The 16,427-nt window shown below is 43.9% G+C and overlaps 1 protein-coding gene across 1 annotated transcript; it reads right to left on the reverse strand.

Moving 5' to 3' along the window:
• Nucleotides 1-5,854: 5,854 nt before the first annotated feature.
• Nucleotides 5,855-12,729, reverse strand: zgc:65851 (uncharacterized protein LOC321113 homolog). Its single transcript, XM_031300594.2, has 4 exons — nucleotides 11,847-12,729; nucleotides 9,356-9,673; nucleotides 8,722-8,846; nucleotides 5,855-7,919 (listed from the first exon to the last, which is right to left on the reverse strand). Exons 1-4 carry the CDS (start codon nucleotides 12,600-12,602, stop codon nucleotides 7,517-7,519), a joined length of 1,602 nt encoding a protein of 533 aa, XP_031156454.1. The 5' UTR covers nucleotides 12,603-12,729; the 3' UTR covers nucleotides 5,855-7,516.
• Nucleotides 12,730-16,427: the final 3,698 nt, after the last annotated feature.

Raw genomic sequence — 16,427 nt, forward strand, 5'->3', positions numbered from 1 at the left:
GTGGGAGTGTTTACGGGATGTAAACAGTCAATCAGAGGTCTGGGTATGCAGGGCGTGGTGCAAATTTCCACGTAGCATCTGGCTTCCGCGTGTATTGGGATGAATCCCATCCCTGCTGAACAGGGAGCCACGTTCCCAAAACAGATTGAAGTTGTCAATAAAACCTATCCTGTGAATACTGCATGTGAGCTGGAGCCAGGTGTTAAGGGAGAGTAGTCTGCTAAAGAGGCCTGATCCGCGACCTAGAGATGGAAGTGGGCCCGAAATAAAAACCGACTTCCCAGTGCTTTTTAAAGCCTCAATGAGAGTGGTAAAGTCTCGCCTTGTGCGCTCACACTCCTGAATCCGAGTGGACATGTCGTTATGTCCACAATGGACCACGATGCGTTTGATAGAGGTCGGAAATGAGGGTATCAGGTCCATAACTTTAGCCAGGATGTCTGCAACTTTGGCTCCGGGAAAACAGTGTGTGACAGCATTATGAAACCGTAGGTCTCTAGTGATGGAGTCCCCAATAATTACTGTGGTTAGGGGGAAGAGCGGACGAGGAGTGGGGGGGTGTGGGTAGCCGGTGACGGGAGCAAAACAGTCAGTGTCGGTTTCAGATGGGCAGGGAAAAGAAGAGGAAGAATGCTTACCGTTCGGTTGTGGAGATTGTTTTTGAGGAACGTTGAGGTTGTACTGTTTTCCATGTATTGATTCACAGTTACGGACAAATTATGAGTTCAAATGAAAGATTGTTTTGGAATATAAGCGTGGCATTTATGAGCACATTTAGTTTGTTTAATTCATACTTTTTATTGAAAATAAACCACATGTTGTGGTTTGACAGGTTGTTATGTGCTGAACTATTTCTTGGTCAGCTAACCCTTGCCCTTGCCCCTTACCCTAAAACCACAACTGAATTTTATCACGCTTGGCAGTGTTGTAGTCAAGACCACCTAAACCAAGACCAAGTAATTACCAAGACTAGCCTGGTCCTACCAGACTCTGGTACATTTCATTTGTACAGAGAGTCTGGCCTCTCTCCATTGACAAGTGTTAACTTCCTTGAAGGCGGGTACTCTGTTGAAGTTTAAAACTATTGGCTCTGCCCAGAGCCACTCTGGATCTGCCATAACCAATCACTAACGTTTGGTCGTGACGTATGTCATGCGCATGTGCAACAAGAGGGGAGACCGTCAAGGCTATTAGCATTAGCACCGCTAGCGATAGCCTTAGCCAACTACTTCACAAATAACGGAGCGAGCTGAAAAATCTAACTTTCCCCGAACCCCGTGTGGAGGAGGGCCACAACATCATGGCCACCAACAAAACTCAGCAAAGATTGTTCTTGCTCGGGCTTTAACTTCTGGATATTCTGCAGCGTTGCCACAACGGACCGTATGGCTTCGCTTGCATCTTTCTAGCGCACGTCCTCAACGTCATTGTTCTCAGCCACTCCCTCTGTTCGCTGAATGGACCGCCAAAAACTTTGGTCGAGAAAACCCAAGACTATACCTCGAACCCAGATGTAGTACAGAAGCAAAATGATGGCGGAGCCAGGCTATACCAAGACCAGAGTGCATCAAGACCGAGACAAACCAAGACTTTGAGGGGTTGAGACAGAGACAAGACCAAGACTTCACCAAACAACTGAAACATACAATATATACACAACTTGCTAATATGTATAGCTAATATTCGCTAAATCCTTTTTGGGTGAGGGGTGAAGAGATTTCTGGAGAGTTTTGGTACAGAGGCATATTGATAACTTTAGCTCGGTGGCTTCCCTAGCATCACTTACACTTAAATTGAGTCAAGTTATCGGTTGCATTTGAAGCAGGAAGTTTTACATCCAATCACAGTAATGATGTTAACACATAAATCTGGCAATTTTGTGATATCCCTGAAGTTGTGGTCTTGACCGGTCTTGAAATAAAACCAGAGTAAAAATGTAATTGATTCCGAGACGAGACCGGGACCTTCCAAAAGTGGTCTTGAGACCAAGACTGGTCTCAAGTACTACAACACTGACGCTTGGACAGAGCCAGGCCACCTGTTCTGCTGGCTGTAGCTTCATATTTAACAGACTTGTTACTTGTTGTGTAATGTGTGTGTTAGTGTGTGTTTTTTAGGGTGGAGCCAAGGTGCTAACGAGGTAACTGGAAACACCTGGCACCTGTTTGGTAACACTCAGTTTGGTGGCATCTCCCTCCCGTGTTGTGGCCTGCGAGTCGGTCATGAAACCAATCTCAATCACGGAAGAGCCCCCAGTATGTTATGACCGGCTCGCAGGCCACAACAAGGAAGTTGCATGACAAACTTAGTGTTAACAAAGTGACATTTATTAACTAAAATGCAAACAATGGGACAATGTGGTGTGGAAGTCAGGATCAGTGGTGTATGAGGTTGTTTGAGTGCAATCAACAATGTGAGGTGCATGTTGTCAATGTTAACAAAAGAAGCAATGCAACCAAAGCAAACTCCGGTTGGTGAAGGGTGGGGTGACAGACACACAGGCCTCTGGGCAGGCGGGGTGAAGTAGCTTGTGAACACTGGCCAGGTGTTCCCAGTCACTTCGTTAGCACCTTGGCTCCACCCGGCCAAACAAACAAACACACACAGTACACAGAAGCAAGGCTACAGGCTCTGGGGCCACCTGTGGTGCATGCTTTGTCATTTTCCTTCTTTGGTGTTCCCAGAGTCATCCAGTCTGATCATGGGTCAAACTTCTCATCCCATTTGTTTGCACAGATTTTAAAGCAACTACACATTTAGCACAACCAGGCATCCGCTTACCACGCGCAGAGCCAGGGCACCTTAGAGCCTTTCCATCAGACGCAAGTCAATGTTGTGTGTGTATTGTATCGAAATTGAGTGGGATTGGAAAGAGGGTTTACCCTGGCTGTTGCTGGCTACTAGGGAGGTGGCCTAGGACAGCACAGGGTTTAGTCCCAACGATCTTGTGTTTGGCCACACGGTGGGTGTCCCTTGGCATTTTTGCAGGACAATTAAAAAGAGACAAAACCACTACAAAACCTTGCTGAGTATGTCAGTGGCTTTAGGTATATGCTTTATGATATCCAATAGGTGCCTAGGAGCAAATTGGCGTCTGCACAGGGCAAGATGAAAAAAAACGTTATGATTGCCGGGTTGAGATTCTTGTTTTTCTTCCAGGAGATCAGGTGCTTGCTCTGTTGCCCATCGTGACCTCTTCATTTCAGGCAAAGTTTCCTGGTCCACATTCAGTTGCAAAGACAGTGTCAGATCAGAATTACGTGATTCCTACTCCCAATCGTAGGTCCTCTACTCAGCTCTGTCACGTTAATGTATTGAAGCCTTATTACACATGTGCACATCAGTCAGCCGATCAGGAAGAACAGTTGTTATCCGCCCATCCTGCTTGTTTGTCAGTGTTTGTGTCTCCTCCTGCTGTAGCAGGGTAAGGGGAGGAGGACTTGTCAGTCCCTGACGAAGATGTACTTTATGGCCGGTTTACAAATTCAGACCACTTAACCACTGGGAGGCTGTTAAGCTCAATCAACTAGCTGAGTTTATTAATATCCATGTCTTTTGGTGATACACTCGCACATATTTGATTGAGCACAATATAGATGTGGGAGATTCTAACCCTATTAAGCAGAAGTTTTATCGTGTCCATCTAGAGAAACACAAATTTCTTGATGCAGGGGTCAAGTGTATCCTGGATAATGGTATTGCAGAGCCATCGTGTTCTAGCTGGGCGTCACTATCTCTGCTTGTGCCAAAGTCCGACAACAATGCCAGATTTTGTTCAGAATTCCGTCACACTCCCTCATATGGATGACTGTATTGACCTGACTTTGTTGTAACCTGCGAGATGGTTATAATAACACAGACAGATATGAGAGTGGTGTAGATCTGGCACCATGATCTTTAGATAGAAATATACTAAAAGATGCAAATGTGCAGGTAGACTCAATATTTCCCTTTGCAGGATCAATAAAGTATCACTTACACACAGTGCAAATCCATATCCCTATCTCTGTGCAGTATTATGGTGATCTGTCTTAAATAACATCTAACTTCTTATTGATTGCCCCAAGCCCCTCCAGATAAGCATTTCCTTTACTGTGTTGTATCAAATTGCATTTTCTTGGATTGTTCCTTTTCATCTAATACTCTAGTTAAAAACATTTGTCCTTGCTACTTTCCCCCTGCTTTTCTGGCAGTTTTATTGATTTGATGTTTTTGCCACTGAGCTGATTCTCCCTCCTACACACACACACACACACACACACACACACACACTGTGTGTGAGCAGGGAAACCAACAGTCTCAGGCTGTGATGAAGTTCTTGCTGGTGACAGCTGTGCTGGTGGGCCAGCGTTGGCAACTGCCATCCATCTTAGCCGACCCCATCTTTCACCTCTGGGTGCAGGCAGGCAGAAGCTGAGATGAGCAGTTAGCAACACCCAGCAGACATTATGCAGCCCCGCCCATTAACGAAAAGCTGTCGACTACAGCCTGAAGCTTGAAGGCTGAAGGCAGTTTGTATTACTTCTGTGTGAGTTATTAAAGTAAATAAGTAGACACCTCTTCCAATATGAAATACTGTCAAGGTGCCTTTGAACAAAGCATAACTGATCCAGACCTACGTGCCTACTGATGTATCAATTCCACATAAGCCATTTTGACATCATGCAGCAGGAAAAGCAAAGGTGCAAATAAAAAAATAAATAAAAATGGCTAAATTCCATTCAACAGTTTCAGACTTACCAACACAAAACAAAGCCATGCTCTTGTGAATAGAGATAGATTGAAAATGTGCTGATAAACATCTAAGTAGGATTTTCACTTTTGTCTTGTCACACTTAACAAGGAGTGCGTTCATTTTTAATATTAAAGTGATTTATAAAAGACAGTGGTGTAATTATATGTGCCTTGAGACTTAAATGGATGAGTCTGATATGAATTTAAGACTATTGTAAATGATGTGGTAAGTGTCCCCATTGTTAATTGTCTCTGTTACTAGCCTACTTTTAGTCTTATGAAGCGCATTGCTATTACTGGTATTGGAATTTACATGTCAGTTCAAGTCAAGTCCTAGAAGCGAGTGCACTTAAGTGTCAACTATGAAACAATGAAAACAGTTAACTTATCAGTTGAAGTGATGAAAGCAGCTGACATGTCAGTACAAATGCACATGCTGAAATAAGCTCAGGTTCCTGTTGAAATGGAAAACAGCTGAACTGGAAGCTTAGATTTCCAGAATGTAAAAAAAAATGTGTTTGTCCGTGGTAATAATGACCTTGCAGTCAACTGCCTTTCACCCAAAGGCATGCTGGGAAAGACTCCAGCTGCTTAATGCCATTGCAGGTACAACCATATATAAATATGACGGGGAATGCCACATCAAGCATAAATGCAGGCTTTCATTTTCTGGGTGCTTAATCATCATGACAGTCACCTTTTTATGTAAAGACCAACATTATATTTCATCACTTTTAGCAACCTTTTCAACTGCTTAATGTGTACAACACTGCATACAAATAGATTCCACTACTACATACTTTACCCTTTATTTTATTAATTTTGACTTAACACTTGCTCAACACTCAAATTATTAACTCCATTTTGTAAAATGTCATTCGCATCTAATTGTTTTTCAGTGTCATGCTATTTCTTATTAAATGCATATCATTACATATTAACATTTGTCAAATAAAAAATTTGTGAGAATTTCAAAATTTCAAAAATCTATGTCTCTCTTGTGTGTTTTTTTTTAAATATTATGTAGGCTACATTCTAGTAGTGGAAGAAAATTATATATAATTTCCTTTACAAATTTCGGTCCTAATACGACATTAAAGACACAGAGATGAAGTGAATGTTTGGTTAATAAATGTCTTTATTTGGCTTTGAGAGGAATATCACTGCATGAGATAGCAGCATGTAAAGTCACAGTTGTACAGCAGGTCGGGAACGTGTCAGTACTCCTCAGCCTCGCCAGAAACAAGTGAGATGGATGTGAAAACATGTTTTCTTTTAACTTTCAGTCATGGTTAAGGCAAGTTTTTTTTAATTGAACACACAACAAGCAAAAATCTATCCCATCCAGCAGATATTCAAGCTCGAAGAGTCAGGCCATGCATTCATGCCCGTTGGTTGATTCATTTGTCAAAAAAGAAAATCCCAGAGGATGAAGTGATGAACATCAGTGAAATAAAACAGTTCAGAACAAAGTGATAGAATGGGTTCATGATGAAATAGCCCTTATCTATACCATATAGCCAAGACCCCTGTGGCATCTGCCACACCTGCCACTATCAGTCGGAGATGAGGGCTGTCGGTGTCATCATCAGCTGCCTGACACTGACAGCCATTACCCGCTTCCTTCTTTCCTTCATCCAGCTAAATTAAACAAAAGCACCACTACACTTGTATGAGGAGAAAGTAAACGGGTTGGTTTTCTCTGACGTACTATGCAAAATGTTGGGAAAGAAATTAAGGAAGAAGACTTAATGTCAAACTGACTGACTGGTGAAATGGCTGATACATGTATTGACAAATGAATCAATCAAAGATTCAAAAATATATATATATATATATATAGCGGCAATTTAAACTCTACATTTTTCATTCCCAAAGATGCACTTCCTCATGGAGAAGCTGCAGCACTCCTTTCCAGCTACTGGAAATAGCAGCATACCCCAACACATTTCTATATACAGTTTTTCTGAGCTCCAAGTTGCCATTATTGACGTGCTGTGACACTGCAGTGTACTAAAGAGAATGAAAAATGGCTTAAATGGTTAGTGGTACATTTCCGTTTGTCGTGGTGGGATGAGATGCAGAACTAGAGAGTCATGGAAAGGTGTGGAAGAAAGACGGGAGTGAAAATCGTTCACCGGTCGTGGGGAGTGTGCGGTTGGACTTACAGTTTAAATAGAAGCAGTTTTTCCTCTTAATCTTGTGTGCAATCAGGAATGAGCTGGTAGAGCTTCTGGTCTATGATACAATCTTTAACCTACAGTACTCCCCAACTTTTATATGTAAAAATCAAATAGCACCGTAAAAGTTGGACTCTGTGCGTTTATCTTAAGGTCTGTGTGCTGATACAATGGTTACTTTCAAGGTTTTGATCGGTGTCACTGTAAGTATTGATCATCAATGGCACATTCACTGTTGCTCATGTGAGGGAAAAAATCATCCCGTTTTAAACTTAAATGACTTTGTGGCATCATGCTAGCTTTCTGCACGTCCCTCTTGCGCTTGCGTGATGTAAAACCATGACGACCTCTGCAGAGTATGTGAATGACTTAAACTCTTCTGCCAGTGTAATACATCTATTTCCTTCTAAAGCTCCTTCTCCATCTACTAAAGTTTGAACTAATCACTTCTGCATTACAGCGCGGACAGAGACAGTAGGTGTGAGGCATTTGTGTGTGACGGAGATGATGTGACCAATGACCGGATCCATAGACGTGATTGGTGGGATGAGGAATGTGTTATTGATAATGATATTGAAGATGATGATGTCGGAACAAGCAGTTTAGCTCTTGCTGGTCTTGCCGGTGGGGCTCTCCTTCTTCTTCTCCTTCTCCTTCTCTTTCTGCTTCTCCTCCTCTTCATCCTCCTCTCCCTCTCCCTCTCCCTCTCCCTCTCCCTCTCCCTCTCCCTCTCCCTCTCCCTCTCCCTCCTCCTGGTCATCTCCCTCCTCTCCCTCCTGTCCCTCCTCTCCCTCTTCTCCCTCCTCTCCCTCCTCCTCTCCCTCCGCGTCCTCCTCCTCCTCTGCGGCCTCCTCCTCTTCCACCTCCTCTGGCTTGGCTTCGGCCTTCCTGTAGGCTCCGAGGGTGTAGCTGCGGGCCGACATGTAGGAGAAGCCCTGGTAGCCGGACTGGACCATGGCTCCGCCGACGGAGCTGAGGCGGCACTCCTCGCCTTCCAGCAGCTTCCTGCACAGACAGACAGAGACAGAGACAGAGAGACAGAGAGAGAGAGAGAGAGAGAGAGAGAGAGATGACGTCATGTCTGGTCTGGTTTCGTTGCTATAATTATCTCAGTGTATCTCTCCTGAGGGATCTAATGTCACTGGAGTATCAGTGGCAACACCTCTGCTGTCTGTTTTGGTATTTTTTTCCTAAAACATTATGTTTGCTGAGTTAGATTATTGTAAGCTTTCACTTTGTATCACTTCCATTCATCTATCTTATTACAGCGGGAGAACAACTGATCTATTTGCATGAAAGATACTACTGTTAATGCGGGCAAGTTTACTGTGTAGAATTAAGCAGGAATTGTGGTTAAAGAGAGAGGGGTATGGCACGCAACAATGGTCAGATTCAAACCGGGGACATTGCAGTTATACACATGCATCTTAAAAAACGAGGCCAGACGCTGCAAGAGTTTAATTCTTAAAATAAATGTTGGAGTGGAAGTGAAACTTTTTGTATTATTGACTGTATTTTGTAAGACACTGTGTAAGTGTGTGTGAGCGACACACTAAAGATAATATCAGCTGAAAATCTAACAAGTTGACTGCCCTGCCTTGTTGACCTGTCAGGTTTCTGGAAGCCAAAGAAGTGAACATTTTGCATGTATCTACTTGAACTTCGAAAAATATGAAGGCGAGAAAAGAAAAATGCAAAACACAATAATAACTATTGTTTTTCTACATAATACATATTTAAAATAAGCAAGCTTTGAGGGCATGTATTGCACAATGGTAAAAGCTAACAAGTTTGTGATGTAGCTAACCTGTAGGCAGCGATCTCAATGTCCAGCGCCATCTTGACGTTCAGCAGGTCCTGGTATTCATGCAGGTGACGGGACATTTCTCCTTTGGTGCTGCGCAGAGCAGCCTCCAGTTCCTGAATGGTATCCTACACACACACACACACACACACACACACACATACACAAAGTCATATTATGAAACAATTCATGCTCTTGTGAATAAAGATAGATTGAAAATGTGCTGATAAACATCTAAGTAGGATTTTCACTTTTGTCTTGTCACACTTAACAAGGAGTGCGTTCATTTTTAATATTAAAGTGATTTATAAAAGACAGTTGTGTAATTATATGTGCCTTGAGACTAAAATTGATGAGTCTGATATGAATTTAAGACTATTGTAAATGATGTGGTAAGTGTCCCCATTGTTAATTGTCTCTGTTACTAGCCTACTTTTAGTCTTATGAAGCGCATTGCTATTACTGGTATTAGCAGTTTTTTCTATTGATCTATCTGTTGCCTGATTTTTGTCTGTTTTATGCTACCATCTTGGCCAGGTCCCCCCAGAGAAGGTCTCCCTTACCCTGCTGAAATAAAGGTTAATCAAGTCATAAAACACAGTGAAACATCTCACTATTCTGTGTGTCATCAAGGTACCTGCATCTCTCCAATTTCATTGCTATGGCGATCTTCCATCTCGGCAATCTGCCTCTCCAGGGCCTCGTTGTGGCCCCTGAGGGACTCGATCTCCAGGGTGCGGGACTGCACCTGCCTGCGGTACTCGCTCAGCTCCTCCTTTGAGTGCTTGATGGCGTCCTGGTTGCGGGCAGCCGCTTCAGTCACGCTAGCAAACTTGGAGCGGTACCAGTCTTCTGCCTGGGCCTGGTTCCTGGATGACAGGTTCTCATACTGAGCCCGGATGTCCTTCAGGGCGTTAGTCAGGTCCGGTTTGCTCATGTCCATCTCCACTGACACCTGGATGTAGGAGAGGGGGGAAAACAGAAAGGTGTTTTATTATACGAGTGCTCATTATTAGTAGGTTTAAATGTCGGAGTTCCATCTGTAAATGAATGCAGTACCACTTTAGTTACTGTATCAATAATCCTTGTATTTTTAAGGCATACACACAATATGTATGTGAGTATACATTTAGAAAATGCTATAATTGTTCAAATTCTGTTTAGGTATTATGTTACGTTTTTATCATGATAAACCATATTTGCCAGTTGACTTTATTTGTGTCTGTTCCTTGAACAGGAGTCATTTTTTAGTTACTGTAACACACTGGTTTGCTAAATTTCACCATGGATGACAAAAAAAGCTTTCCAGCCACACTGGACTACTTGTAGCTAATGAACTGACCAGCCTGATAAAAACAATGATGTCAGAATCTCTGTAATATTTCTTAAGGCGCTTTTTATACAATGCAAACTTAGAAATAAACTTCTTACTGTATAAAACAATGTAATGTATAAACTGCCTTCAGATAAATGCTATTACAAACTATTTTTCTGTAATATAGTTAGACTGCATTTCTTGTAATGACATTCAGCCTACATACAGTATATGTATAAGGTGAGCAGTGGGTTGATGCGCTGCTACAGGACTGCTGACTCGGGGCTTCTCTGCTGGAGAAAGCTGTGCTGTCAATAGCTTACATGGCAATAATACCCTGGAGAAATCTACCCAGCAACCATCACTCCACTGCAGGACTTAATACTACTGCACATTCACTGGATAGATTTTTCTGCTCAAAGTTGCAGTGAGAGTTTGCTGCTGCTGCCCTCATTCAGTTCTGTCTATGCTTTTCTTCTTTTTCGTTTTCTCAACCTGCAACATAATGAGCTCTAATACTGTCCCATACATAAAAGGAGCTTTAATCTATATATACGCGAATACACACGAATCTACAGTGATGGGTTTGTTCATGAAAGCAACTCCAACTTCTACGTGCATACAGGGCAAGACATACCAAAACTTTTTTTGTCAAATCGTGACAGTATTTTCACTGTTGTGCTGCTGTTAAAAGCAGTTTAGCTTGAAATGTACACAAAATACAACCGCTAGTGTCTCTCACAGGGGTTATCTTTTCTGCTACCCCTTTGGGACGGCCACACCCCTGGATTATGCGCTATTTCTCCGCATTTTTCTCCCTCCCTCCCTCCCTCTCCCCTCTGCCCCCCTCGCCCCCTTTAATCAAACGTCGCCATTATCCCCGAAATATTCGCTAGCTAGCGAATATTTAGCGGGCAAAATATTCGCTAGCTAACAGCGTACTCAAAGTTCATAATGACCTCGTTGCACTAAGTGTATTTATATTTGAAGTGGTACCCCCTATAACATGATATTCACAAAATATCCCCACAGAGAATATAGTTCTGCGACATACTTTGTACGACCGGTAACGTTACCTACTTGCGAAAGAGACACTATAGTCTTCAGCACCAAACATCTTAAAGTTTGCACGGGGGCGTGCCGGAGCGCGCGGGACGCTGCAGGACGCTCGAGACCCACGAGAGGAGGAGGAGGAGGGGGGAGGGGGGAGGGAGGAGGGAGGGACAGCGCGTGGTGCTGAAACGGAACTGCAGTGCCATAAATTATCCAGTGCGCAATGTTCAGTTTGAGGAGGACACAGAATGTTGTGCATATGATTACAGGAAAAAAAACCGGTTCATGACTGCTCTTATACTTCAGCATTCTAATACTGTAGTAGCAGGTTATTCAATTCCTAGGCAACTGTGGGAAATATATAGCTTACATAAACAGTTGTAGCTGTGGGTCTGCGTATTTGACTATAGCCTATTACCGGTGTATATGTAGACTAATTTCTAACAAATCAATATTTTAACTGGTGATTCTATGATACGTTTTGCGGTATATAGGTATCCTAATAACCTCCCATGAAGTTTGATACGGTCACGTAAAGTCAGTCCACAAGCCTCAGTTCCTTTAGCAATATTATAGTGATATGTTGGCTTATGGTAAAACATGTATGGATGTGACATTGAACAACTGAAAGCCATGAGGATTGAGGAGTATTACAGTGTTTGTGGCAGTGTGACACTGAAAACTAGTGATTGATAATCATTAAAAAAAAAAAAAAGTGTCAGTGCATGGACCTCAGACCCCAGTGGGGTGTGTGGGTTACCTGAGTGGCCTGAAGAGACGCCTGCAGCTCCTGCAGCTCCTCCTCATGAACTTTCCTGAGGAAGGCGATCTCGTCCAGCAGCGACTCCACTTTCTTCTCCAGCTCCAGGCGCGACAGCGTGGCGTCGTCCACGTCTTTTCGGTAGCCCTTCAAGGTGTTCTCGGCCTCCTCGCGCAGCTTGGTCTCCTCCTCCAGCTTCTCCCGCACGCGCTCCAGCGTGTCGTTCATCTGAACGCAGTCCACGTGCATCTGGCTCCTCTCGTGCGTGAGTTCCTCCACGCGCGCCCGCAGCTCGCGGATCTCCTGCTCGTAGAGCTCGTGGAGGCGCGAGGGCTCGTTGTGGCGCTGCCTCAGCATGCTCACCTCCGCCTCCAGCACTTTGTTCTGCTGCTCCAGGTTGTGCACCTTCTCGATGAAGGACACGAAGCGGTCGTTGAGGCCCTGCAGCTGCTCCTTCTCGTTGGTACGGATGATCTTGAGCTCGTTGGTGACCGCGGTGGACTGGGTCAGGTCCATCGCGGAGTCCGGCATGGAGGAGAAGACGCGGCCGGGAGCCGCTGTCCTGCGGTAGCTGGTGGAGGACATCACGGAGGGGGAGCCGTAGTTGCGGTGGCTGCTGCTGCGGTATCCCGCAGAGGCAGAGTGCAGGCGGGACGGGCTGCTGCTGCTGCCCAGACCCACTCGGCCGGACCGGGGGGCATCTCCGAAGATCTTCCTATAGGAGCTGCTGCTGTAAATGTCGCTGGAGTAACTCATGTTTCCTTTGCCTTGGCGGTGCCCGGTCCGACTGTTCTGTACGGGAGAGAGAGAGTGTGTGTGGAGTTTTAGGAGTGTGTGAGTATGAGTGTGTGAGCGAGACAGAGAAAAAGTGAGATGCGAGTGATGTCTGGCCCGGACAGGTGCTTTTATAGTGAAGGCGCCGGCGCGTCATTTGACGCAGGGACGACAGAAGTTGAGGGGAAACCTGCAAGCTTTTGCAGAAAGCTTCCACCCTCTGGGGAGACACGAAGTCACTCATGCAGCTCCTCTTTTCTGCTCAGGCGTCAACAACTCTAAATGAAGATCACGTTTTGTATAGGGGGCTTTATTGTTTGACCCGAGAGCTTATTGCACTACACTACACTATCATTAAGTTGTTGATGACATGCAAATGCAATCACATCATATTTAAGTCACGCGTAATCTCATTTTTTCGTGTACATGTATTATCCCACTGGACTGTCTCGTGTTACCTTAGTCTATACTGTCCACTGTCATTGCAGTTTTTCTTTGCTGTGCCAGCAGAATGGCAAATGGGATCGATGCATAGAGCTGTGCGCCAGGGTGTGTTTTTTGGTGCTGCAGTCTGCATCCAGCCGCCCTTATCGTCCCGTCCTCCGCAATATCGGAATACGGGATGAGACTCATTATAGTGGCCTGGTTCTTGCACTCTCACATCATCGCAGTCTCATCTGCAGCCCTGTCACTTGGAAACATCAGTGATGGATTGGTCATTTGTAAGTTGCAACCGTGACCACTGTCGGTCACGGTCATATTGCATCACAATAAAAAAACATGTAATTATAGCCTATAAATGAGAACCATATTAGGTTATTTTTCCACACATAATGACTGTAGTGGCTTATTATAAGTCAATACAATCTCCAACAGCTTGTATATTTACTTTGCTTTCCCCATATAACTTAGATCACTTGAACTATAGGCCCTATGTGCACGTTCCCTTAAAATGTGTGTAAAGCTGATTCCCCAGACAAACAAAGGTTGGATAGAAGTTGATTTTCTGTATGATTGTTAACATTATATCCCAATCAGATGTATACAGCCAGAGTGAAAAACCAGAGTGAGCTATCGCCATATAATCAGTCTCTGTTGGTTAAAAGTCATGTCTGTGGTGTTGTGCTGCGCAGAGCTGTCGCTGGCCTTGGTCCTGATCCAGGCTGGAGGCAGGAGAAGGACCACGCCCAATGCAAAGGAGAGAACCCCCCCCCCACACACACACACACACACACACACACACACACCACCACCTCCACAGGACTGCAGCCTCACCACCTCCAAACACTACACCAGGCGTCTCATAGTGCTCTTTCTATTCGCACTGCCAGTCTGGAAAACAGCCCAAACAGTTCAAAATGTGCAACACAGCCACTGCCAAGTCATCCTAAATCACCTCGGACCTTTTCTGCTACTTTTACAATGGCTATAAAGAAAGAACTCAATAAAAGCCATCATTTTCTTATTATACTTTCTTTTTTTATTTAGTCAATGTATTGAACATGTTAAAAATACAAACACAAAGTAAAACTATAAGCAATAAAAAAACTGGATCCTTAGCAACATATAAGCAACAAATAAGCAACTCAAATAATATTGCTCACATTCAAAAGGGATAGGGAAAAGTTGAGAACTGCTATGGTCCTACCCCTCTTTATTTTTTTTATACATTAGAATCAGAATCAGAAAAAGCTTTATTGCCAAGTAAGTTTTTTACACATACAAGGAATTTGTTTTAGTGTTGTAGGTGCATGTCATACATTCTCTAAATATAGGAAGGTTAAGAAAATCAAGTATTAGAATATAAACAATATAAGTAAAAATATATATACACAGTATGTATTAAAAATGAAACTAGAAAGAGCAGTACAGCAGAGTAAGTATAGTGGCATGTAGAGTCAGAGGTGGAGTGTGGAGAGAGTCAGGGTGGGTTCCGGGCCTTGTTGATAAGACTAGTGACGGAGGGGAAAAAACTGTCCTTGTGGCGTGAGGATTTGGCCCTGATGGACCTCAGCCTCCTGCCAGAGGGGAGTGACTCAAAGAGTTTGTGGCCGGGGTGGGAGGGATCAGCCACGATCTTTCCAGCAGTCCTGGTGGCGTATAGGTCCTGGAGCGACGGCAGATTGCAGCCAATCACCTTCTCTGCTGACCGAATGACACGCTGCAGTCTACCCTTGTCCTTGGCAGTGATAGCAGCATACCAGATGGTGATGGAGGATGTGAGGATGGACTCAATGATGGCTGTGTAGAACTGCACCGTTGTCTTTGAATTTCTTCAGCTGCCCCAGGAAGCACATCCTCTGTTGTGCTTTCTTGATGAGGGAGTTGATGTTCAGCTCCCACTCGAGATCTTGGGAGATGATAGTTCCCAGGAAGCGGAAAGACTCCACAGTGTCAAATCAACCCTTTTGGACAAAAACAAGAACAAAATAATCTAAAAAAAAAAGATGAACCAAAAACTAATACAACAGTCAACAAACAAGAAATAACCAAACAAAAAAAATCAGTAGTCAAGCTCATACCTATTTTATATTTCATCTTTACAATATAGCCTAATGCTTTTTTTAAGCTAAACCTATTAGGAGAAAGTATTTACACAGCAACAACATATCTATTACTAATCACTACATCAGTCTTGAATTCTTGTCTAACCATATAATTTACCTCCATGAAGTGGGCTGTAATTTTTAAGGTGATCCAATCTCTTCTTCTTTTACTGCACACAGTCAGTGTTACTCATTATCAGAAAAACCATGTCAATATGTATAGTATATGAAATTGTTCTTGTATCTATTTGTTTTGGAAGTCAATAAGCAATGTAAACAATGTCAACATGGTAGATAGATGACACTGGAAAGTCTTTTTTTTTTTTTTTTTACTTACACATGTTAACCACTAGGGGATGCTAACGCATCATTGGAACTTCCCCTGTGCAGCAGAGCTGATGCCCCCAATTTCCACCAAATGCTGGATGCGGATCGGCTCCGCTGCGTGTCGGCTCCGTGCTCCGCCGTCCTTCAATACCCACCCAAGTCTGTATTTGTTGCGGAACAGCTGCGGCCATGACTGACAGCTGAAGTCACTAGGACCCACGAGATCTCGCGAATTCACGTAGCCTATGATTGTGCAATATAACAGGATGTAGTAGAACCACAAAACCAACAACAGTTTGTTTCAGGCCTGTCCCCGCCCATTATGACGTTTTCAAGGTGTAGTGCAGGGAAATATGATCCGCGGATGACAGGTTCTCATATCTGCCGTGAGCATGGTGTATTTTATTTTGAAAATTAACCGGATGTTTTATTTTGTTTCTGTGCTCGACTTCCTGTACCGCACAATCTGCCCTGTGCTGAATTGCTGCGGAGCTCTCCGGCATCCGTCAAAAATAGAAGCTCTGCATCTGCTCCGGAGGGCTGCGGATCGTCGGAGCTGGGACGGAGTCGGAGCGCAGCCGTTCCACAGCCGTTCCGCAGTCAGTGAAAATACACACATTGACTTTAATGGAAACCTATTGACTCCGTCGCCGTTCCAGAGCAGATCCGCAGCCGTTCCTCAGTTGGTGGAAATGTCATTGCCTTCACTTGCATATAGACTCAGTAGCCACTTTATTAGTTACACCTGTAGCTAAAAATAATTCAATTCAATTTTATTTATAGTCTCAAATCATAACAGAAGTTATCTCAGGACACTTTACAGATAGAGTAGGTCTAGATCAGGGGTGGCGAACCTGTGGCTCTTGAGCCGTATGCGGCTCTTTACCTGCTCCTGTGAGGCTCTTACTGTGTGGCTGGGGGCTGTGTCATTGGC

This window comes from Sander lucioperca, chromosome 2 (assembly GCF_008315115.2).
Source record: "Sander lucioperca isolate FBNREF2018 chromosome 2, SLUC_FBN_1.2, whole genome shotgun sequence".
Classification (NCBI taxonomy): domain Eukaryota; kingdom Metazoa; phylum Chordata; class Actinopteri; order Perciformes; family Percidae; genus Sander; species Sander lucioperca.